Here is a 23,916-nt window from a genome sequence, read left to right as displayed (position 1 = left end):
ACATCCAAGTAGAGATAGAGGACAGGCAGGAGGAGAGCAGAGTTAGGGTCGAGATCAGGAGAGGAGAGATAGATCTGAGTATCATCAGCATAGAGGTGGTATTGGAAGCCAAACAAGTTGATTAGTTTGCCAAGGGAGGAAGTATAGAGGGAGAATAATAAGGGGCCCAGGACAGAGCCTTGAGGAACCCCAACAGAAAGAGAAAGGGGAGAAGATGCTACTCCATTGTAGTAGACACTGAAGGAACGATTAGTGAGGTAAGAAGATAACCAGGACAGGGCCGTGTCACGAAAGCCAAGTGAATGGAGGCACTGGCAAAATGCAGCGGAGAGATCAAGCAGTATTAGTAGTGAGAAATTGTCGTTGGCTTTAGCTGTTAAAGGGTCATTAGTTAGTCAGGTTAGGGCAATTTCAGTGGAGTGTTGTCGCTTAAAACCAGATTGCAGGGGGTCTAGCAGGTTACTGTCAGAAAGGAATGACGTTAGTCGGTTGTAAACTAGGTACTCAAGTAGTTCAGAGATGAAAAGTAGCAGAGAGATGGGTCAGAGGTTATCAAGGAATAAAGAGAGGGTTTTTTCAAAATGGGGGTGACAAGAGCATGTTTTAGTTGAGAAGGTAAGATTCCAGTTGAGAGTGAGAGATTAAAAAGATGAGTTAAGGCTTTGATTAGACAAGGGGCGAAGGAGTACAGGAGAGACTGGGGAGTGTGGATGGAGGGTGGTGGAAGTCTAGGGGGGTTGAGTAGTGTAATGTCACTTCTGATGGTGTCAAATTTTTTGAAGTGCTCAGCAATATATTGAGCAGAGACAGATTTGCACAGAGGGTTTGGAGAAGGGGAAAGAATAGTGTTAAAGGTGGAGAAAAGTTGTGTCAGTTTTTTAGAAAGGGAGTTAATGAGTGGCTGGGCTGGTGTTATAGGAGCGCAAGGCAAATTTGTAGCCAAATCCAAAAGTCTTGTGCCAGTGACGCTCAAGTGAACATGAGTGCCTTTGGAGAGCTTTTGTATGAGCAGTGTGCCAAGGTTGAAGTGGTTTGGGTCAAGCACGTTTAGTTTTTGCGGGAGCAAGCTCATTAAGGGCAGTAGTGAGAGTGCTATAGTAGACAGAGATAGCCACATTAGGACAAGAGATGTTAGAGTGAAGAGAGTCAAAGGAATAAGAGAGATCTGACACATCTAGAGCTTGCAAGTCACGGTAGGTATCGTGTCGGGTATCGGGAATAGCAGGGGGTGAGGAGGGAGTTAGTAAGAGTTGAAATGTGAGCATATTGTGATCAGAGAGGTGAAACAGTAGTTAGTAAAATTGGTGGTTGACCAGAGTCTGGTCAATATAAGATCCATAGTGTTACCATTGGAGTGAGAGGGGAGTCTGAGCACAGAGATAAGCCTAGGGAGGATGTTAGTGTAAGAAGTCTAGAGACAGAAGGGTTGTTAATATTGTTAACAGGTATATTAAAGTCAACTTATATGATGGATGGGGTTTTAGATGAAAGAAAGTAAGGAAGCCAGGCAGCAAAGTTGTCAAAAATTGTGTGGTGGGTCCAGGAGGTCAATATATGACAGCAATGCAAAGTGAAACAGGAGAAAAGAGCCTAATGCAATGAACCTCAAATGAGAAGAATAATAGGGAAGGAACAAGTGGAAGAACTTTAAAAGTACAGCGGGCAGAGACAAGCAATCCTACCCCACCCGAAGGTCTGTTTCCAGGCCTGGGAGTATGAATAAGTTGTAGGCCCCGATAGGACAGTGCATCAGGTGAAGCGGGATTTGTAAGTTCTTAGTTTGCATGAAGAAGAGGAGTTTCCTGGAACAGTTAAACAGAGTACTTTATAAACTTCATGTATGGAGAGTGAAGGAGAGGAAAGAGAGGCTGAGATTTCTGTAGCTTTGTGACTTGATGAGGGATGTGGTGAAAAATGTTTTGGGAAGCATGAAAGTGCAAAGAGGAAACATACAGAATAAAGCATTTTTTGGAGTAAGAAGTAACAAACTAACAAAGAAGTCCCAACTGGCTCACTGAATCCAGTTCCTTGAGCCTTGTCAATGCCTTGTCCAACTGCCTTGTGTAACTTCCACTAACTTTCTAAGCATTTAGTTTGTACCATTTCAGTCCTATTAATGTCTTATTTCAGCCCAGCTTTCATTTGTTCTATATAAAATCTCTTTTTGTAGCCTACTTTATGTTGGTCCAGTGCATCTCTCCTTCTAGTCCAGTGGAAGAAAACTTGTGTGGGCACAAGTGAAGGGGAGGGGGTGCCTATTATGTAAATCTGGCCCTGATAATCACTAAAAAAAGGGTCAAAGTGGGCCTTGAGTATGTGGGCATTTTTTTCTCCATTGGGGCCCCATTCTACTTGTTGGCAGTGGCCCAGGTAACCAATGGATGTATAGCAGGGGGCACTCTGGAGAAGGTCCCTGCTAACTAAGTAGTATGGGGCCAATGATTCCTTTTGGCTGCCTGGCTTTCATAGCAGGAAGGAGCAGTATCAGCTGTATATTTAAAGGCAATAGACTAGCAGTGAACAGTGGAACTTCAGCAGTCTCTAAGTGAGTGTTGGTTTGAACCCTTGATGTAGTATTTTTATGTCAAATCAGATTAACTATAGCTCTAGGGGTGTCTCCCAATCAATTAAATGCTTTGTCTAAAGCCTCAATATAATGGCACACAAAGCTTTGACTGCCGATGTGCTCAGGCCAGTGTCGGACTGGGACACCAGGGGCCCACCCAAAAACCTTAGACCAGGGGCCCACTCTCAGTACTATTATTCTTCCTCTCATCGTTTCTCCTAGTCTCTTTTCTTTACATACTATAATACTATCATCTATTATTCCATCTATTTAGTCTTTTTGTTCTCAAAGAAATAAAGAATGACCATGAAATATGTCAAATGTTTAGCAGCATGAATGCCCACTGACACCTGGGCAACCGGGAGTTTTCCTGGTATCCCGGTGGGCCAGTCCGACACTGGCTCAGGCAATGGCTGATGGATAAAGTCTGCTTTAAAGGCTGCTGCTGTTTCCACCTGAGCACAGCAATGGTCAAAGTGGCACGTGTTTCAGCAACTTAGTCATGCTGTACACCTGCTGTTTTTTTTAAATTCTGTTTTATAATTGACGGGAAAAAGACTGTTTCTTTTTTTGGCATGAAAATCATCTAGTTTAAACCATATAAATGCGACCTATTGTTATACTTTATAAAAACCAGCTTTTAACCAGATATAATCTATAATCATAATGCTTTCATGTGCTTCTCTGCTGCGCTCCAGACGGTGTAATTGTATGGTTAGTACACTCTGAATACCGAGAGGACAATTCTTTTTTAGATTGCAAACACATGGATGGGGTTTTTGTTACTGTGATCTAGCAACAAAAAACATTTTTAAGAGGTCTTGTTCTTATTCTCATTTAATGTACTTCTAAACGTATTAAAAATACATTTCTCTAGAATCTATAATATTAGGCACCAGCTGTTTACTACAGAATATAGTTTAGTCCTGGGTATCACATATGTGAAGAGATGGAGGAGAATGGGTGGATGCAAGATGCAAAGAGCTGCTTTTCCTGAGAAACCTCTAATTAAAGGCGCTGTACACCTTTAAGTTAACTTTTGGTATAACATAGACATTGATGTTCTGAGAAAATTTGCAATTTGTTTTCATTTTTTATTTTACATGTTGTTCAGTTATCTTTTTTCTCAGCAGCTCTCAGGGGCTCCCTAGCGGCTCCCAAGGGGAGTAGTCCGGACCAAGGAGGAAGCCAGGAACTAGAGTTCAAGATCGAGGTATCCGAAGGGTTAAACAAGAGAATGGTCAGGTCACAGGCAAAGTTTCTGCAGGCAGGCAGCAAAGGGTCCAGAACAATCAGAGATCAAGATCAGGGATCAAAACAGGAAATCTTCACAGGAAACACCCAGGTATAATGCAGGCAAGAATACCTATAATTGGGCAGCGTCTCATCGTCCAGGACGCCCTTTAATTATGAATTTTGGCGCCAACCAGTGACGTCATCGCATTGGCATCATTATGCCTGCGTCTGTGCCGATGTTGACGCGCCAGCGTCTGCTTCGGCATCCTTGCCGGCGTGTTTGCGCCGGCGTCCCAGCGCCCACGTCACCTGAATGGGCGCCGCCATCTTGGATCTTCTGCCGCTCCCGGCGGCCTTGACAGTACCCCCCCCCATGGGCAGCCACTGGACCACCAAGTCTTGGCTTCTAGGGAAATTGTTTGTAGAATTCCCTTACTAAACGAGGGGCATGAACATCAGAGTATTTCTCCCAAGAGCATTCTTCAGGACCAAAGCCCTTCCAAGAAATGAGGAACTCAAGAGAACCTCTGGAGATTCTGGAGTCTAAGATCTTTTCCACCTCATACTCCTGTCGACCATCCACAAAGATAGCAGAAGAGATGCAATAATCTTGGCAGGAGGAATAATTGGTTCTTGCCTTTTAGGAAGACGGTCCACCGGAGTGAAACTTCGGGACAGAGCATCAGCTTTCCGATTCTTGGAGCTAGGGCAATAAGTCAGGACAAAGTTGGAGCGAGAAAAGAAGAGAGCCCACCTTGCCTGTCGAGGATTCAATCTCTTGAGAGAATGTATGAACTCTAAGTTCTTATGGTCAGTATAGATTGTGACTGGAATCGAAGAATCTTCAAGGAAGTGACGCCACTCCTCCAGAGCTAACTTGACAGCCAAGACATCCATCGGCAGGATATCTTTGAGACAGGATAGCGCCAGCTCCAACTTCAGATGCATCCACTTCAATAAAAAAGGGTAATTCTGGATCTGGATGACGGAGTACAGAGGCAGAGGTGAAGGCTTACTTTAAGGACTGGAATGCTTCTACAGCTGACGGGGGCCATGAGTTGGGTCTACCCCCTTTTCGGATGAGAGCAAGGACATGTGCAATGAGATAAGAGAACCCCTTGATGAATTGTCGGAAGTAGTTCGCAAACCCGATGAACCTTTGGATTGCCTTGGTGCTCAAAGGAAGGGGCCACTCCTGAATTGCGGACACTTTAACGGGATCCATCTCAAAACTCTCTGGGGAGATGACAAAGCCCAGAAAAGGGATCTTGGATACTTCAAAGACACATTTCTCCAGCTTGTCAAAGAGAGAGTTCTTCCTCAAACAAGAGAGTACTTCCTTTACCTGGGAGCGATGGCTTTCTAGATCCTTGGAGAAGATCAGGATGTCATTTAGGTACACAACCACAAACTTTCCCAAGAGATCCCCGGAAGATGTCGTTCACAAATTCTTGGAAGACGTCGGGGGCATTACATATGCCGAAGGGCATCGTCTCCTTCTCATGTGCGGATGAGGTTGTAAGCCCTGCTAAGATCCAACTTAGTGAAGATCTTAGCACCTTTCAGTTGGTCAAAAAGTTCTGCAAATCAGCGGCAAAGGGTACCGGTTCTTAACTGTAATCTTATTGAGTCCACGGTAATCAATACAGGGACGTAGACCACCATCCTTCTTCTCCACGAAGAAGAAACCGGCTCCAGCAGGAGAGATAGAAGGGCGAATAAACCCCCGCTGGAGATTTTCTTGGATATAGTCCTTCATGGCAGAAGTCTCTGCTGGGGAGAGAGGATAAGTGCGACCTCTAGGAGGCATGGTTCCAGGAAGGAGGTTGACTGGACAGTCGTAGTGTCGTTGAGGAGGGAGGAATTCTGCAGACTTTTTACAGAAGACATCAGAGAATTCCTTGTAGAAGGAGGGCAGCGTTTTCAATTCTGTCATAGAGATATTCACCCTCTAGAGGGGTTTAGCAGGAAGACAGTGCTGTTGACAGAATGGACTCCAACGAGAGATCTGCCCAGAGGACCAATCAATGGTGGGGTTATGCAAACGCAGCCACGGAAGACCCAGGACGACTGGAACAGAACGGCAGGAAATAATCAGGAACGACAACTTTTCTTTATATATAATATATAAGTCCCAACCTGCATAGGTAATTCCCCAGTCGTCATGGAGATAAACTTGGATGCTAGAGGCCTGTCATCAATAGCAGTAACTCGAAGGGGAGTAGACAATGGATACAGGGGAACCTCCATATATTTGGCAAAGAGAGCATCCATGAAATTCCCGGCAGCCCCAGAATCATTGAAAACAGAGCCGACAATAGTCTTAGTGGTCAGACAAATCTGTAAAGGCAGAAGAAACCGGTGAGAGTTCTCTTGGGAACCTGGGGTAACACCTCCCACTATGTCTTTCCAAGTTTATCTGGAGGAAGAGGACCCTTAGGCTTCACAGGACAAGAGTTGGCAAAGTGAGACTGACCACCACAATATAGACAAAATCAAGCCAACCGCCTCCGTAGTTTCTCCTGTTCAGAGAGACGTGCTCTTCCGACCTGCATAGGTTCCTCCGGAGGAATCACAGAAGGTTGCTGGGGTGAAGAAGGCAGCAGGGGTCTTTGGAAGCGGGGAGCCAACGTAGGTTGGATCCTCTTAGCTCGATCCCTATCTGCTTGATGTTCCCTCTGACGGGTGTCCACCTTGACAGCCAACGCAATCAGGTCTTCTACTAGAGTAGGTAATTCACGAGAGACCAGATCATCTTTCAGGCACATAGAGAGGCCATTGTAGAAGGCAGCATGATAGGCATCGTTTTTCCAACCAGTCTCTGCAGCAAGCATACAGAATTCGATAGCATATTCAGCCACGCTGCGACTCCCTTGGCGAATCTGGAACAATCGTGAAGAAGCGGTCGCAACCCGACCAGTAGCATCAAACACCTTTCGCAATTCTTGGACCAAAGTCTTGGCGTCATCAATTAATGGAGACTCCTTCTCCCAGTACGGGGGATGCCCATTCGAGTGCTTTTCCAGCCAGTCGAGTTTTCACGAAACCCACCTTGGCTCACTCTGACTCAAACTCAGAGGGTTGCAGGGCAAACCGGATCTGCCACTGGTTCACAAAACCATGACAGGCTTGAGGATCAGCACTGTAGAGAGGCAGTGGCGGAATATGTGGACCAGTGTTAGTAGACTGTGGAGCCGTGGCTGCGGCAACAGGAACTGGCGTTACAGCGCCCACGTGGCCTGAATGGGTGCCGCCATCTTGGATCTTCCGCCGCTGGGAGAGGACGCGCTGCTGAACGCTCCCGGCGGCCTTGACACTCTCCTCTTGTAAATTTCATCTGGTTGTTAGGGTGTTGTTTACTTTAGCAGCGAGTCATTCTTTTAAATGAGAGCCTGGAATATGAATAGAGGGACTGAATAGAAAAAGATAAGGAATAAAATAATAATATAATTCTAAGCTCACAGCTGCTGGGGTAGTGACAAGCTAGAAAGATGTAGAAAAGGAAGGCAAATAATTCAAAAACTATAAAAAAAAAAATAATGATGCCCAATAGCAAAGTTGCTAGAAATAAAAAATTCTACAACATACTAAAAGTTCATTTAAATACAAAATGTTCCTTTAAGGTTTAGTTAATTAAGAAATGTTTGACATTCATTGTAACTCTGTTAAATTAAATTAGAAATCAAGTGCTATAGAAAAGTGTGTAGCATAGTAGATACCCTTCACATATCTTTTCTTTTTTTCTAGCCAAAGATTCGGACATATTAATTATCACCCTTAGATGCAAAACCTTTACTAACCAGTTGATGGAACTGAGCCTCCATCAAAGAGCTGTAACTACTAACTCAGCTAATGCAGATGTTTAATAATGAGAAACTAGTCGCTGATTGCCCCATTTACAAATGCTGTCTCCTCCATTTCCAATTGTTAACCCCCTTAAAAGTAAGTGCACCTGCATTGATGTGACTGCCATAAAAGTGAAAAGGGGTGGTTTGTAGCATTTTCTTCCCTATTTATTGAGCTTCTAATATCATAGGCAAGAAAATGCTCAGAATCACCCTGTCCTCATATATTTATGCCCTAATGTTAGTTCATCTGATTAAACAAACAATACTGTTCATTTAACAATATTTACTTGACACATCTTTTAGTTCTTTTTCATACTCCTTAAGGGCCGATGGGGAGATTTGTTAAATCTCCCAAAAATGCATCTCCATTGTAAATAACTGAAATTGCCTGCAGTAAAACGGATCGTTGGACTCTGGAGGAAACAGACGACTTTGCAATGTATTGGTTTTACCGCCAGCAATTCTAATGGAGATGCATTTTAGGGAGAGTTGTGCATAAATAATCACGGTGACAAATCTCCCCATCAGTCACTGTCCTTAAAGGGATACACGGGAAAAAATGTTTTTTCAAAAAACATCAGTTAATAGTGCTGCTCCAGCAGTATTCTGCACTGCAATCCATTTCTCAAAAGGGCAAGCAGATTTTTTTATATTTAATTTTGAAATCTGACATGGGGCACATATTGACAGTTTCCCAGCTGCCCCAAGTCATGTGACTTGTGCTCTGATAAACTTCAGTCACTCCTAACTGCTGTACTGCAAGTTGGAGTGAAAAAGCACTAAAGCACAGAACAGTAAAACCAAAAATGATTGTGTTTTAAAGTAATTACTATATAATGTGGTGTTGCTCTGCACTGGTAAAAGTGGCGTGTTCAGAAACAGTAATATAGTACACTAAATATGCTGTTGTGTAGCCATGGGGACAGCCATTCAAAGGTGAAAAGGCTCAGGTTACATAGCAGATATCAGATAAGCTCTGCAGAATACAATGGTGTTCTACAGAGCTCATCCATTATCTGCTAATTAGCCTGTGCCATTTTGCCATATTTCAACTGCCACCATTGCTACACAGCAGTGTGTTTATATTCATAATAGTAGCAAACATATCTGTTTTAACAGTGCAGGGCAACAGTACTTTATATTTTAATTACTTTAAAACACGTTCATTTTTTGTAGATGCTGTTCCTTTAAGAAGATATATTGGAACTAATAAAGTACATCACATTTCTAGAAATCTCAAAAGAATTGGATCAAAAGTAACAAAAAGTTAGATTTTGACAATAAAGTTAACAGACTTCTCACAGTGCGTTTCACTTTACTTAACATGGAAGCTTTGCTTTTTAAAATAACCTGCACTTCTTATGCCAAACCCCTTTCTCATCTCACAATTTTTTTTGTCTCTTTGCTTTTTGCGCTTTTTTTTATGTCGTTTGTTTTAGGATCGGGATACTCACCAGAAGATGACGAGGAAATATATGCACGCAATAGATATGGAGACAAAGGTGAATGCTTGGCTTAATCTGCATGCAACGAGTAGCTAGAATTTAACTTCACCCACTTACTGCTTATATAAGATTTTCTCTTGTAATATGCTTCATAGCAGTTTTCCAGTCATTTTGGACGGTGCACTGCCATGGGGCAAGAAACACTTACATTCATTTTTATAACAGTCTTCAGTACTTAGCATGGCAGGTAAGGAATATGACTCCAGGATATTTTCTCTGCTTTTTCATCTGATAGATAATCACCCAGTCATGGTCAATCGGTATGTCAATCATTTCAATGGAATCTGCGGGTCACTATCAGTTAACAGGAGAGTTTACCCAGAAAACCCTCACTGGTCGACAAGTGCACTTTGGCCATTGCTGTTTTAAGATGGACAGACAACAGTGATGGGCAAAACATTTTGTGTTCCATAGGCCTAAGAAAACTGGATTAGTAAAAATCAGATAATTTGCCTACTTTAATAGAACCTTATATTTCATAATAACTGAGCTAGCATAAATCCATAATGAATCAATATAATCCCATTGGTTTGTTTTTAGTTTTAAATAATTTTAGTAGAGTTAAGGAATCATGCTCCACTTTACAAATAGATCCCTTTTTCAGGTTCCAACAGCTGTGTAACTACAGTAGATGTTACTGGGACCCACAGCAAATTCAATTTAGGGCCCCAAAACATTGATAAGTTGACCTATTCTACCAAGATATATTAAAATTGTTCATTAATTAGAGCTTTACTGGGCCCCTACATTTATGGCTGCCCATGCAACCACAGGGCCTATGTCCTCTGTAGTTATGCCCCTGGATTCCAAGCATTCCTAATAATAAGTACCATAAGTGTATATGATAAAATGGAGTGAATTCACCCAATATTAAAATTATATAAAATTATATATATATATTAAAAAAATAAATGAAAATAAATGTCTGCCATCCCTGTTGGCTTGGGCTTGCATGACTACACCAGCATTTAGTCTTGATGTTCTGTTATTGATGGAGACTCCAGCTCCGTGTTTCACAGCTTGGTTGCAGTGTTTCATTAGCACATTTATCTAAATTATAATGGCTCTCTAGCCATAACGACAATGTGTGGGCAGAAATGGGTTAACACAATTTTCCTGAAGCATACTTTTCCAACTTACCTTGTTCAAACTCTCACAGCTAGAGGGGGAAGCCCAATGTACTTATGCATTTCTGCAGGCTAAAACTAGAGCAAACAATCTTGAAAATAGTAAATTACCCTTTGATAAGACGTTTATCCTGTACTAATTCAAAATTCACGTAGAATAATTATCTGAAAATAATACTTTATAAAGTATACAGTGACTTGCAAAAGTATTAAGAGCCCTGACCAGTTCTCTCATTTTACTGCATAACAAACCCTGCATTAAATGTTTGATTCATGTGATATTTTCATTTCAAAGCACTGGCATTTATAATTAGATTTTAAATGTCAGATTAAAGATTTTAAAAATGAATAATAGTGCCAGTTCATCAGCATGTATTCTGCAATGAACAAAGTGGATTGGATTCAGGTGCTTATTTGCCCAATCTTATTAAATGAGTCACAGCTGGTTATCTACATTAGGCATAATACAATGCAGATAAAAAGTAAACAATGACAAGACCTGGGGCAGGAGTGCAAAAACATTAACAGGGGTGCAAGAGTGGTAAGTGAAGTGCCTGTTTGTGGTATCTACCACCAGTCTTAAACTTGCACATCTTATTGACACACAAGTTGGGGAAAACCTGTGTGCCCCATCCCTCACAAATATAGCACTGCCTGATGTATAATGTTAGCTGTTGGTCTTTTTGAAACACAGCTCACTACCTGCAACAATTCTTCAAGGAGGCACATCTATACATTGGGCTTTGCACCTTGGCTTCCGGGTGGTAAATGAGCCCTAATGTTTTCACCACTGTATAGGAGACTAGTGATGGGCAAATTTGGGGCGTTTTGTTTAGCCGAAAAATTTGCAAAACGGCGCCAGAGTCAAAAACCAGACGCCGGCGCTGTTTCGCTTATTTTTTGCCGTTTCGCAAATTGCGCAGGAAATCGCACTTTACTAAAACCATGGTCTCCTTTAGTGATGGGTGTCCGTTTTTTTCCAAAAAAACGGATGCCCATCACTATAGGAGACCATAGTTTTAGTAAAGTGCAAGGACAGTATACCTGCAGGACATGTACATGTATTATATGTGTTATTGTACTTTAATTTCCCTAATAGATACTCCATGGTGCTCCCCAATCAAAGTCAAGAATGGCCATGCGACCTGTAGCAGTCCTTACCGATCGCACTACAAGAATGCAAAGGGGGCAAGATGCAACATATATTGTCAGAAAGGTTATGAACTCCATGGAGCTTCACAAGTCATTTGCCAGGAGGACAAACGTTGGTCTGGAAAATATTTATGCAAGCGTGAGTTTCTTCAATTTCTCTTGTTCTTTGTATAGGTGGAGGACATTATTCATAGGCTCACTCCTTGCACTCCAATCCAATACATTAAAGCCATAACTGCATGAGGACATATGGGGTTCTAGCTAACTAGCAAAACACAGGATAGCTTATTGCCTAATGCCGTCTCTTAGAGAAGGAAAGTCATAATCACTTGGGGATGCCAAAAGTTAGGCACCCCAAATAATTCTGATCACTTAACGATACCCCAAGCCTGTGCTCTTGTTAGCAGAAAACTCTTGCATCCTGGGGCTTTTCTCAGTTATCCTCTTCTTCCGTCTTCTAAATCATGGGGCTGACTCTTGTGCAATAGAGTGAAATAACCATTTTTTTCTTGTTAAAAGTTTGACTTTTCACTGTACTGGGATACAAAGAAAGAAGAAGCAGGAAGAGGATCACCCTGTGGTGCTCGCTGGAAGAACCTCGGAACTGGGCAGTTTTCTGCCAATAGGAGCACCTTCTCAGGGTTTCAGAAAAGTGACTTCAACCACTGGGGTGCACCCGCTTCATGCCACTGTCAGTTTACTTTCACTGAGGCACTCCTAGGGGCTGTCTCACATGAGTTCTCAGGCAGTTCCGTGAATTCACCATTATATATTTGTTTTCACTAGAGAAGCGATGTCCCACTCTTACTATGCCACTTAATGGAGGCTTCAAATGTGTAGATGGCGCCTACTTTAACTCGAGGTGTGAATATTACTGCTCACCAGGATATCAGCTGAAAGGAGAGAGAATTGTAATGTGTATGGATAGCAAAGTCTGGAGTGGCAAGCCTCCGACTTGTGTGGGTAAGTAAATAAAATATTCATTCAAATAACACAATATTAGCCTTAATTCATCATGATGAGATGCTCAGAGAGCATAGAGCATGTGGTCTTGTTTATTTTACTATGAATTATACTCTGCATTATTAAGCCTTCCCAATTAATTGAGCATGAAAGCACAGGCATCACTGGAGGGAAAGAATACAGTAACTGTGTTTAGGGGACAATGTCACATATCACATTCTTGATCCTTTCCACTTGGAAATCTAAAATGATGCAGGCGGTGATAGATGTAAATGGGATAGGCTGAACTTAAAAGGTTGAACTTGATGGACGTGTTTTTTCAAACTAATTTACTATGTTACTCTGTATGAAGGTATGGGAATGATGTATGAACATGGCCTTTAAGGGGAATGTCATGCTAATGTCATGCTACAATTCAGGTATTCACAGAACCATGGTGATGTATATACAGGGTTGTTCCATGGGTCCTAGCCGCCCTGAGACAGTCTTTCTGATGCCACCCCCCTCACACCCGATGCTTTCTTTTCCAAGTGCTGGAGCAGGCCAAGGCAGAGCCGCCATAGCCTTTTTCCACCCCTGGAAACTTGTGGGCTGCTGATGCCTGAGGCAAACTTTTCAACTCGCCTCATGGCAGCAGTGCCCCTGTGTATATAGCAGTGCCTCAAAAACTGGCATTACTGCACTTATTTAATTCCAAATGGGGCCACATGTGAAGTCATACCCAACTGCAGAATTGCAATCAATTAAACAATGTATACAGATTCATCTATACAATAGAGTACATAACAGATCAGGGTCCGCCTTCATCTTAGGGGTCACTTACAGCCACATGTGCAAAAATTTGACCCCTCTTGTTTCTTAGTAATCTTAAATGTGATGTAATTGCTGCCTACACTTGTGCAAAATAAATGAAAATATACATAAATATCTAATCTATAGACTTGACACTAGATGGCAGCAGCAGTATTTTCTTTTTTCTAATGCAAGAAAAATGTAAGTAGTGCTCAAATGAAAGCCTCATAATATATTTTGTTCAGATGTGGGCTGCAAAAAAAAATGTAAATCTGTAATACCGGTATGAAATGTTATTTAAAATTATCTACTTAGCAGCTGTTCATTAGTGATTATTTAAATGGAGTTATAAGTGTTTTCTGATAAATGCAAAACTGAAATCTACAGTACTTATATATATTTCATGATTTAATTTTTCTGATTAAGGATTAGGATTGTATTTAAAAGGTTTTCAGGAGAACTCAATCCCCGAATTATAAAAAGCTCCTACCTAGTAAGCAAGAATGTCCATAAAACTTTTCCCACTTAACAGTTCTCTTCAGATTTCTTCAGGTCGTCATGGGCAATTTCCGATACTTTTGGCGCATGCGCAGTCAGTATAATTCATTTTATCAAAGGATTTCTGAATCTAAATCTGGCCACAGACGCAAAGATCCGATTGTACGAATCAATGTACGATCGGACTTTTCCATCTCCCGACCGACCTGCCACTAACCATTCAGATCAAAGTCTTACCATCCCGACCAAATAAAGTAGTTAAAGAACAGATCAGCCGATGTTCTGCCCCTGACAGCAATCGTACGATAGACAAAGCTAGTGACAGTCTCCCACTGAAAATCGTACGATCGGCAATACACACAGAGATATTATTGGCAGCTGACAGAAACTTTCTAACCTGTCCGATCGACCAAACGACCGATCACCGCCGGACGAAAAATGTCAGGAGTCTCCACACACGGTCCGAAAATCGTACAAATCCTTGATTCGTACAATGAGATCTTTGCGTCTATGGCCAGCTTAACACAGCATCTCGATCTGTTTTTCATTTATGTTCTGCATTGGAGATCATTTTCCTGCAGTCCTACAGTTATTTTAGCTTCTGTGCATGTTTACATAGTATGGTTCATTTATGCTAAAGTGAACAATCATGTGCAAAAGTTTGAGCATTTAAATGCTATTCACTTATGTAATTTTGCCTATAAACTCTACTTGTATGGAGCAAAGTATTGGTTGAACAGACACCATGGAGTCCTGAAATAAGCATTTACCTTGATGAAGTGTTACTTCCAGGACTCCCTTCAGTGGTGTTACTATAGAGGAAGCAGATCCCTCAGTTGCTGGAGGACATCAGCTCTCTTGTCTAACCTGCTTTCTTGATGAGGAGCAGGGGGATTTGGCCCGGGTGATGGGCTCGCAATATTTGCCAATTAGCATCTGCACTTGCATAAAGTCAGAAATTATAAGGAAAAAACGGCATTCAGTGCAATTTTATAACATTGCACACTTGCTTTTGTAAATATGTAAAGTCATGAAGGGTTATTTATAAAGCAGAAGTCAGCGTGCAAAGTGCAACAAAGGCTGCAATCAGCCATTCTTTTTCCACTTGTAGGAATTGCTGCAGGTCTCTCTGTTAGGCATAACTATATTGGTGAGGGGCCAAAGCAGGTAATAGCTAGGCATCCCCCCACTCAACTTCTAGCCGCCCCCAATTTGCATGTCATGCAGGACATAAGGACAGGGCTAACACTGCGCTCTGCACCATGCACCAGATTCTTCTGGTGCTCGGTGCAGCATTCAGCAAATTTTGGCCATTTTTTAAAACTTTGTAATTTCTAAATAAGGACCCTCTAAGTCCCTAATATTTCTTTTTTATACACTCAAGATGAAGTATAGATATGTCCATCCTAAGATACATAAGCAAACAGAACTCCACAAGGTTGTCTCTCGCTTGTCTGGCATTCTTTACTCTTAGACTTGCCTCTGGTGAGGGTCCTTGATGCCTGCACGCTAGACTAGATATGCTAGTGACTCAGGGTACATACACATTGCTGTTCCAAAAGACAAGGGAAAGCAATGTTTGAATAAAGGCTGCTGAGTAATATGAATCTACTCTATTTTTGAACAATGACTTATAAATCCATATAACACTACTGCTGAATAGTAACTGGACAGGCATATTCATAAATCATGATGCTTGTATTTTTTATGGAATTAGTAAATAATTTGGGGCAGTGTTTATCATTAATATATGAACATTTGCCATTTCCATAGCATTTTGTGATGTAACCTAATTTGCAGTTCAGCACAAAAGTAAGACATATTCAAGCACTAGAGGCCTTTTCCTTCAGAGAATGACACTAATTTTACAAAGCCATTATCACATAATAAAAATATTACAGGTACTTTGTGTGCAATGGGGATTAAGTGTTTTCACAATCAACTTGGAATAATTTGTCTTGAGGGGTCTGTAGCATTAATTTGTAAATGCAAAATAAATAGCAAAGTAATTTTGGCAGCTTAAGAACCTATTTTTTTTTTTGTATTATTAACATCCAAGGGTGCTACGCTCCAAAAATGCACTTAAATTTAGTACGTCTTCCATTTGATTAACCGCTTCCTCTGTCCAGGGTAAAACAAAGATATATGGATCGCAAACAAATTTATATTTGAGTAGAAAGAGAGGAGCGCAAGTATGCGGTTATGCACAAAGTTATTGTGGCGAAGTGCCCTGTCAATCCTCTTGAAAAAAGTTTTAATATGTTTAAATTGTAACAAAGCGATCAGTTTTAATAGAAATGTTGCGAGTTGTTTCAGTTGATTGGAAAGATAAGGGGTTGTAAACGGATGTTTTGGGTCTTGCTCTTAATTTAATTTCAATTAGTTTAATGAGGTCATTTCAGGGTTAAGAGTTCAAATAACCGTTAGATACAATGTTTGTTATACTTATCACTATGTATCTGTGATACGAAACACGTCAGGATTGATATGTTTTTAATCTACTGAAATAAACTTGAAGTTTTTACTCGACGAGTGGACTGTGAAGTGCTTGCCAACATATATGATTTGATTGCACACCACCTTCGGGGCGATTCACCCGGGCCACACGTCAATTTTGGGTGCAGCCTTTTCCCTAATTTGCAGTAACTGTGTCAAGATTGTGCGAATCCAGGAGCGTAGGACCTGGGGTTTAAACACCCAGGTCACCGGCCTAAAAAGGGTGAGCACGATATCTGGAGGAAGACTTATGGCTGTTTTTTAAGGAAAAATAAATAACAATATAATGAATCATCATTAGAAAAGTTGGTAATATTGGTGTGGAGGCAGCCATCTCAGTGCATTGTGCCTGATTCTGAGCTTTGAGAAGGAGCAAGCACTTCAGGATAGAACTACGTTGAGACAGCTCTTGTTTCTCCCCTTCTCACTGTACTTCAATACGACCCAATTGTCACGGTCGGCACCCTAAACCAGAACTAGTGCCAAGCTCCCTGGTCTCGGCTCGGTTTCACCAGTAGTGTGACCGCCTTTGGCTTCGGGAGGAGCCCTCAACGTACTCGGATGCCACCTGGACTTTTCGAGAGGAGCAAGGCGAGGAGTTCTGGCAAGCAAAAGGGCACGACAGTTGTTAAAGTCAGTAAGGCCGAAGGTCTCGGTACAACAGGAAAGACAGATTCGTGGTCAGACTGGCCCGGGTCGAGGCAGGCAGATAGCTAGAATCGTCAGGCAGGCAAGGGTCAACACCGGGTAATCAATCAGGCAGAATCGGAGTCAAATAACAGGCAGAGGTCAAACCAGAATGTCAATTAGGAGAGTTAAGTGGAATCGAAGTCGATTTCAGGCAAGGGTCAGGTTCCAGAGATCAGAGTAGTCAAACAGCTAGGAAGGGTCAAACACAGGAATCAAACAGACTAGGAAGCTTTACAGCACAAGGTACAAGGCACTAGGAACAAAACCTATCACGGGCAAGGTCCTGTGGCTTTAATTGAGCATTTATACTTTCAAATTTGGCACCATTGCGCGCTGGCGTCATCATGCCAGTGCGCCTGCGGCTTTTTATAGACATGGAGGCGTGCGCGCCCTTAGGGAGCAAAGATGGCACTGGACATGGAGCGGCGCGGCTGGCGTCCCCGCCGCACCACTGGACCACCAGGGTATGTAGCTTTTATTACACCAATTCATGCTCACTATCCCAACTTTATGGTAGAATAGCACCCAAGCAGGGGGCTAGGGAGCACTTTTAGCAATGCAAATGTATCCTTCAGCAGAGAAGTCAGGCAGCTGCTATCTGTTAGCTGCCCTTTGTCCTGTTGATAGGCTGCTGATGGGCTGCAGGGGGGGAGATGGGGGGGGTAATATCACTCCAACTTGCAGCACAGCAGTAAAGAGTGACTAAAGTGTATTAGAGCAAGTCACATGGTTGGGGCACCTGGGAAATGGACATCATGTCTAGCCTAACTGATGCATTTTGAAATAAATACGTTTTCCTGCAAAAGTATCCCCTTAAATTTTTTGGATGTTACTGTTCCTTTTAGCTGGCCACTAATGTGCAAATTATAATCGAGGTCATGTATAAATCAATGGGAGGGGCTCCTATCTCAATTTGAAGTTTTCATAGTCTACACTGGGTTTAGCCTGAAAATCCAACTTTTGCGGGGGGTTTTGGACAAAAATCGGGAAAATTTGAGCAATTCAGGAAAAAGCCTAAAAAATTTGAACAATACGGGTTTTCAGTTTTCTTTTCAAGTTTTTCTATTCAATTAAATCAAGTTTTTTTTATAAAAGGGGTTGATCGCCTTTGAGTTAAATTTTAGTGTGATGTAGAGAGTAATATTTTGAAACACTTTGCAATTGATTTAATTTTTTAATTTAATTTTTTATTATTTGTGGTTTTTGAGCTTTTTATTCAGCAACTCTCCAGTTTGCAATTCCAGCACACTAGGATCCAAATTATCATAGCAACCATGCACTGATTTGAACAAAATGCTGGAATATGAATAGGGAGGGAGTGAATAGAAAGAGGAGCAATAAGTAGCAGTAGCAATTAATGTGTAGCCTTAGAAAGCATTTTAGATGGGGCCAGTGACCCCCCCCCCCATTTGAAAGCTACAAAGAGTGAGAAGAAAAAGGCAAATACTTAAAGAACAATAAAAAATAAATAATGAAGTGCAAACTATATGTGAAATATGTAAACTAGCATATGGTTAATAAATTATAACATATATTCCTGTAATGTATCATTTAAAGCAGAGACGCAAGGTCTCCAGTGCCACTGCATATCTTTTGGGATTCACCACAAATGTCAGTTTCTCTAATGAACTCAATATGTATATGAAGAGCATCCACAGCATAATACGAAGCTCCAGTTCATGGCTTTTGCTTTGTATTATGGGCCATAGGAAGGGCAGTTGTAATAAATAAGCTTCATTTGCCAGCAGCGCCAATTGTTTGCTTGCAACAATCATAACTGCAATTGTTACATATCCACCTATTTTTATATTTTTTCATATTGGTTATTTTGTCTGATTTGTGGTGTATTATACAGATCTGGAGCCACCAAGAATTAAATGTCCAAGTGTTAAGGAGAAGGTAGCAGAACCAAATAAGCTGACTGCAAGAGTATTCTGGGAAACTCCAGAGGGACGAGATACTGCAGATGGTATTTTAACTGAGTAAGTTGAGTGTAATATGATATTGCTAGGGGTATCAGTGTTATTGTGTGTTTTTGTGCAGTGTGTTAAAGTAAATAGTAAATAACCCACTAATAAAATAGCTTAATGTATTTATAGTATTTTTATTATGAAATGCCAGTCTAATATGATCCTAGAGTAATTTAAGCCTCTTGGTAGCAATACCAACGGAAATGTAAAAATGATGCTAATTCTATCAATAGGGAACTGCATTCTCCATATAAAGTTGTGATTTGCATTGATTTTATGTTACTTAAAACCTATTTGGAATGTATGAAGCTAACCTTCAGATTCACCATATTTTAAAGTCTGCTACTCTTTTTAGTGTTATAATGAAAGGACTTCCCTCGGGCACAGACTTCCCAGAAGGGGACCACAAAATCCAATATACAGTGTATGATAGAGCAGAAAACAAAGCGTCATGTAAATTTAATGTTAAAGTCAGAGGTAAGTAACCTAGCAAACTGGCTGTACAATATGAATAAAGTGAATTTTAAACAAGTAGAGAAGCGGTTGGAATATTGCTTGTGGCAGTGACATTTTGCAATCCCTTTGAATAATGAATTGTTTTGTAGTGATTTCTCATGGGAAAGGTATTACTGAATAATGCACAGGATTAAAAAGGGGGCATGTGAGTGTTAAGGTAGTTTCTGCTAACAGCTCTGAAGTTAAAGAAATAACACTAATATATATATATATATATATATATATATATATATATATATATATATATATATATATATATATATATATATATATATATATATATAAAATTTAATATACATTTATGATATGATGAAATTCTACTATTACTCTGAAATCTGACAGTTGCAAATTGATTGCTTTTGATTCATTGCATCTACATAGAAGCTTGCAGTGTGAAGCACAGGGAGCTGTTTTGCAACATGATTATAACTAACTGTACAGTTAAGATCTGATATATAATCAAGCCAGACATGTTTTGAGACATCTTTATGGGTACTTAAAATGTCAGCTAAAATATTCACACATAAAACAGTTCCATGTATGTTTCCATACATGGATACTTTCTACTGTATTACCTGTATATAACATATGACATTTACAAATATGATGTGTATGGAGCTGGTGAAATTCTGGCCATTAGGTGTGTGGGTCAAATAAGCTACAAATCAGATGCAATCAGATTGATATACAGTATAGAGTCAGCTCTTATGCTAATTCATATGATTTAATTATATATTGCTTCACGCCTTTTAGGCTTAGACATAGACATTTGGCTAAATGTATTGTGCAGTAGTATTTCCTTCTTTTTTTTTAATGCACTGTAATTTATTAACAACTGCATTTTTCTTTAAAGTTAAGCGCTGTGCAAAACTAAGTGCTCCTGACAACGGATACATCAAATGTTTGGGAGACGGTGATAATTATGGAGCTACATGCGACTACTTTTGTGTTGGGGGCTATGAGCTTCAAGGAAGTCCAGCCCGTGTCTGTCAATTTAATTCAGAATGGTCAGGCACAGAACCAACATGTTCCTGTAAGTACAGTGAAAAAAAGGTGGTGTGGGAAGTAACCTCATATTGTACTCTGTAAATGTATATTTAAATTAGAGATGCATCAAATGATCCTCCATAAAAGGTTTGACCAATAAAACAATCTTAAAGGAGAAGGAAAGCTCCAAGACAGTTTACTGCCAACAGATTAGCCACAATAGTGCAAGCTAGAACACTATATTTATGCTACAGAATGCTTTACCATACCTGAGTAAACAGCTCTAGACACTGTCTCTATTTGTTTAGGATAGACGCTGCCATATAAGCTTGGTGTGACATCACTTCCTGCCTGAGTCTCTCCCTGCTCACTTACAGCTCTGAGCTCAGATTACAGCAGGGATGGGAGGAGGGAGGGGGAGAGGCGCAAACTGAGCATGCTCAAGCCCTGCCCTGGAGGTTTAAACTGAAAACAGGAAGTCTGATATAGACACAATAAAAGGAAAGAAATGCTGTGTTTCTTTTGACAGAGGACTCATAGCAGCATTATTTTGATGGTTTACTGGTGTATTTATATAGACCTTTCTGATAAAGCTTACTTGATTTAATCCTTTCCTTCTCCTTTGAACCAAATCCTATTTTGCATATTCAGATTTAAGCGTCTTGTGTTGTGTCCTGTGCTTTGCTTAGAATGCACTTCTGAAAGAGCAAATGCAGTGGCAGAACTACATGGGGAGCCGGGAGTGTGACAGCTTCCTCTTGGTTTTGCCTCAGAGTCTGTAGGGGACTAGGTATGTTACTGGGCAAATGCTTCATGCATGGTGGTCTAAGCACCAGTATTTTAAAGCCCTTAACACTCCTGAACTTGGGCCTAGTCCTTCAAAGATGAGCCCAACTGCATCTGATAATGCTATGAGTGCAATGCCAAAGTGTACTAAATGAAACATAAAATGCTACTAAAAATGGGAACATGAGAGCTTACCCACTCATACTGCATAGGCATATACAGTATATCTATGTGAGTGAATAGACTACATAAAAGTCTATATAACTACATATAGTTATATATATCTATGTAACTATATAACAGTTATGCATATCTAAGCTACCACATTTATATCGCAGAGAGCATTCAAAGCAGGTTTTCAATATAGCCTAAAATTCTTAAAGGCAAGTCAACCCCAAAATAAAAATTTGCCTAATAAAAAAAACATAATCCTAAGCAACTTTCCAATATACATTAATTAAAAATGTTCATTGCTAAAAAAATGTTAATTTGTAAAAACAGTTACTATTGAAAGCAGCATTTGCTTAACTCTTGGTTGTTCATTTTTAAATAATGTGGCAAAAGTCCCCCAACAAAGACAGGTCTGATAATCAGCTGCTTGTCTTACATTATATCAACAGTCTCAGCCACCAGGGTAGAGAATAGAAAGGGACAGACAAACACTGCTTTCAATAGCATAACATTTACAAATAACTTAAACACGGAAAAATTATAATGAATGCATATTGCAAAGTTGCTTAAAATTATATTTTCTTTTATTAGGCAAGTTTTTATTTTGGGGTTGACTTGCCCTTTAACAAAGTTTGTAAATGGTCAGTATGGCATAGATGACCTGTTACCTACAAAGAGTCTTGTATGTCATTTTTACTTGTTATGGGGCTACAATCACATGGGAATAGGCAGGGCCTGGTTGCAGAGAGGTCCAGATAATTACAAAACCTTTAGGATTTAGTAAGGAATGGGTGAGGTTAGATTGTAGCAGGTTTCAATGCAATGGGATGGGGCTAGAACATAGCAGGGCAGGTATATTGCTGCATACATATCTGTCTGAGGATTTTGGTCAAACAGCTGTTTCATTCAAAGGAACAACATTCAAAGGCTGCAGATGCCCAAGAGACATCAGCAGCAGTTTCTGTTGTTGGGTCTGGACCTTGGTGAGTGTCTTTTCCAATGATACAGTCCAAAGCCATTTTAAAGTTTCAATCAGAGAAGGAAATTCCCCAAATTGACTGTTACACATATCTTATAATACCACATCAGCATAGAAAATATTAGCCATACATGATTGGTTACATTCAGCATAAAGGCATGATTACCTTTTTTTCTAAGTAACCTCAAAGCTCAAGCCTGTATGGTAACATAACATATTGTTTATAAAACCATCTTCCACCTTATCTAACAGCTAGCCTTGAGACTCGTTATGTGCCTGTGCAATAATTTTTCTGTCTGCATACATAAGCAAAATATCCAAGCTCAAGCAAAACAAAAAAATATTTTCAGCTTGACCTGAATTATATGCTTTAGAAATAGAAAATGGTATCGAAATGAACCAGAGTTTAGAGGTTATATAGGCCTCAGAGACCTCAGGCTAATTAGGATTCAACACTGTATAGCAACATTCAGCCCCACCACCCAAAACAGTGCTTAAAAATGCACCACATTCTGGAGGCAAGAAATACATACATGAAGCACAGTACTCAACATCAAAAGCACTCACCATGCAGATCAGGTGCTCCAGGTGAACCAGCCCCGCCCATCAACTTGGGGAGCAATAAAACCAGTAGTGGAAAACAGGGGGCATCCAGGCATTCAAGAAACTCCACAGGGGCCACCAAAAAAATTGTATAAAAATATTATTTATTGTAGATTAATTTAAAAAAGGTCATCATCTGCATAGGCCCTACACTTTTCGTGCCCCCCATGGTTATGGGCTCTTTTTTTAAATTAATCTGCAACAAATAATATTTTTTAAACTATTTTTTGGTGTCCCATGTGGATTTACTTGAGTGCCTTGAACAAAATCATTTGCCAGTCTGAATTAGTTTGGAGATAACAGTAGAAAAATCCATGTACAGTATGTGCATACACTTTAGACCTTGATGTTGGAAGTAGATGAAACGGCATACCTTAATTAATTCTTTAAATTATGGATATGGAATCAAACAGCTGGCATAATGTAACCATTTCCATAACGTCTTTCTGACATATTAAGGATAGTGCCTGTGCCAGATATAATTGTTATCAGATCTGCAGCGTGTTAGAGCAAGAGTGGGATTTATCAAAGAATATTAGGTTTTTCCCTTAAGTTCCTGACAAGAAGAGTCATGCTTTATCCTCAGGCATTTGTGGATGGGAATAGATATCTATTAATTCCACCAATTTCCCTTACATTTCTTTGTTTACTCTGCTTTTATTGTAAACCTGCTACGCAAGATTTACCTCTGAGAGTAAACTGACCTACGGCTATTAATTATTGACAATGTGGGAAAGACTTATTGCTATTGGAATGCCATTCTTTTAGTTACTAAATTAACTATTACATTTGATGTGATAACATCTGTATGTACTATATAGCTTTTTACAGATCATGTACATAATGTTTCTCTAGGGCATCTTTTTAACCTAATAAGTTCACATCTCAAGGTAGGGAAATACAAATTGATGGCAAAGGGGCTAATACATGTGTTTGCTGTATATAGTCAATAAGGCATTATACAATGGCCTAAGCAGTTTGCAGAACACTTAGGGGGTTATTTATCAAAGAAAATTATTATCGGCTTGGTC

At 40.3% G+C, this 23,916-nt stretch overlaps 1 protein-coding gene across 2 annotated transcripts in view; it reads left to right on the top strand.

Annotated features, from left to right (window-relative positions):
• Positions 1-23,916, top strand: part of srpx.L (sushi repeat containing protein X-linked L homeolog) — a 49,450-nt gene that overhangs the window by 16,378 nt on the left and 9,156 nt on the right. The window contains exons 2-7 of one of the 2 annotated variants that reach the window (XM_018246630.2): positions 9,090-9,152; positions 11,382-11,573; positions 12,221-12,397; positions 18,729-18,855; positions 19,199-19,320; positions 20,213-20,392. In XM_018246630.2, the coding sequence (XP_018102119.1) occupies positions 9,090-9,152; positions 11,382-11,573; positions 12,221-12,397; positions 18,729-18,855; positions 19,199-19,320; positions 20,213-20,392 (861 nt within the window). The remainder of the gene's footprint in view (positions 1-9,089; positions 9,153-11,381; positions 11,574-12,220; positions 12,398-18,728; positions 18,856-19,198; positions 19,321-20,212; positions 20,393-23,916) is intronic. The other variant, XM_041582089.1, reaches the window with a different exon arrangement.

Source organism: Xenopus laevis, chromosome 2L (assembly GCF_017654675.1).
Source record: "Xenopus laevis strain J_2021 chromosome 2L, Xenopus_laevis_v10.1, whole genome shotgun sequence".
NCBI classification, from domain to species: domain Eukaryota; kingdom Metazoa; phylum Chordata; class Amphibia; order Anura; family Pipidae; genus Xenopus; species Xenopus laevis.
Note: the sequence above shows the minus strand (reverse complement) of the source record. Positions and strands in the feature narration are given on the sequence as shown.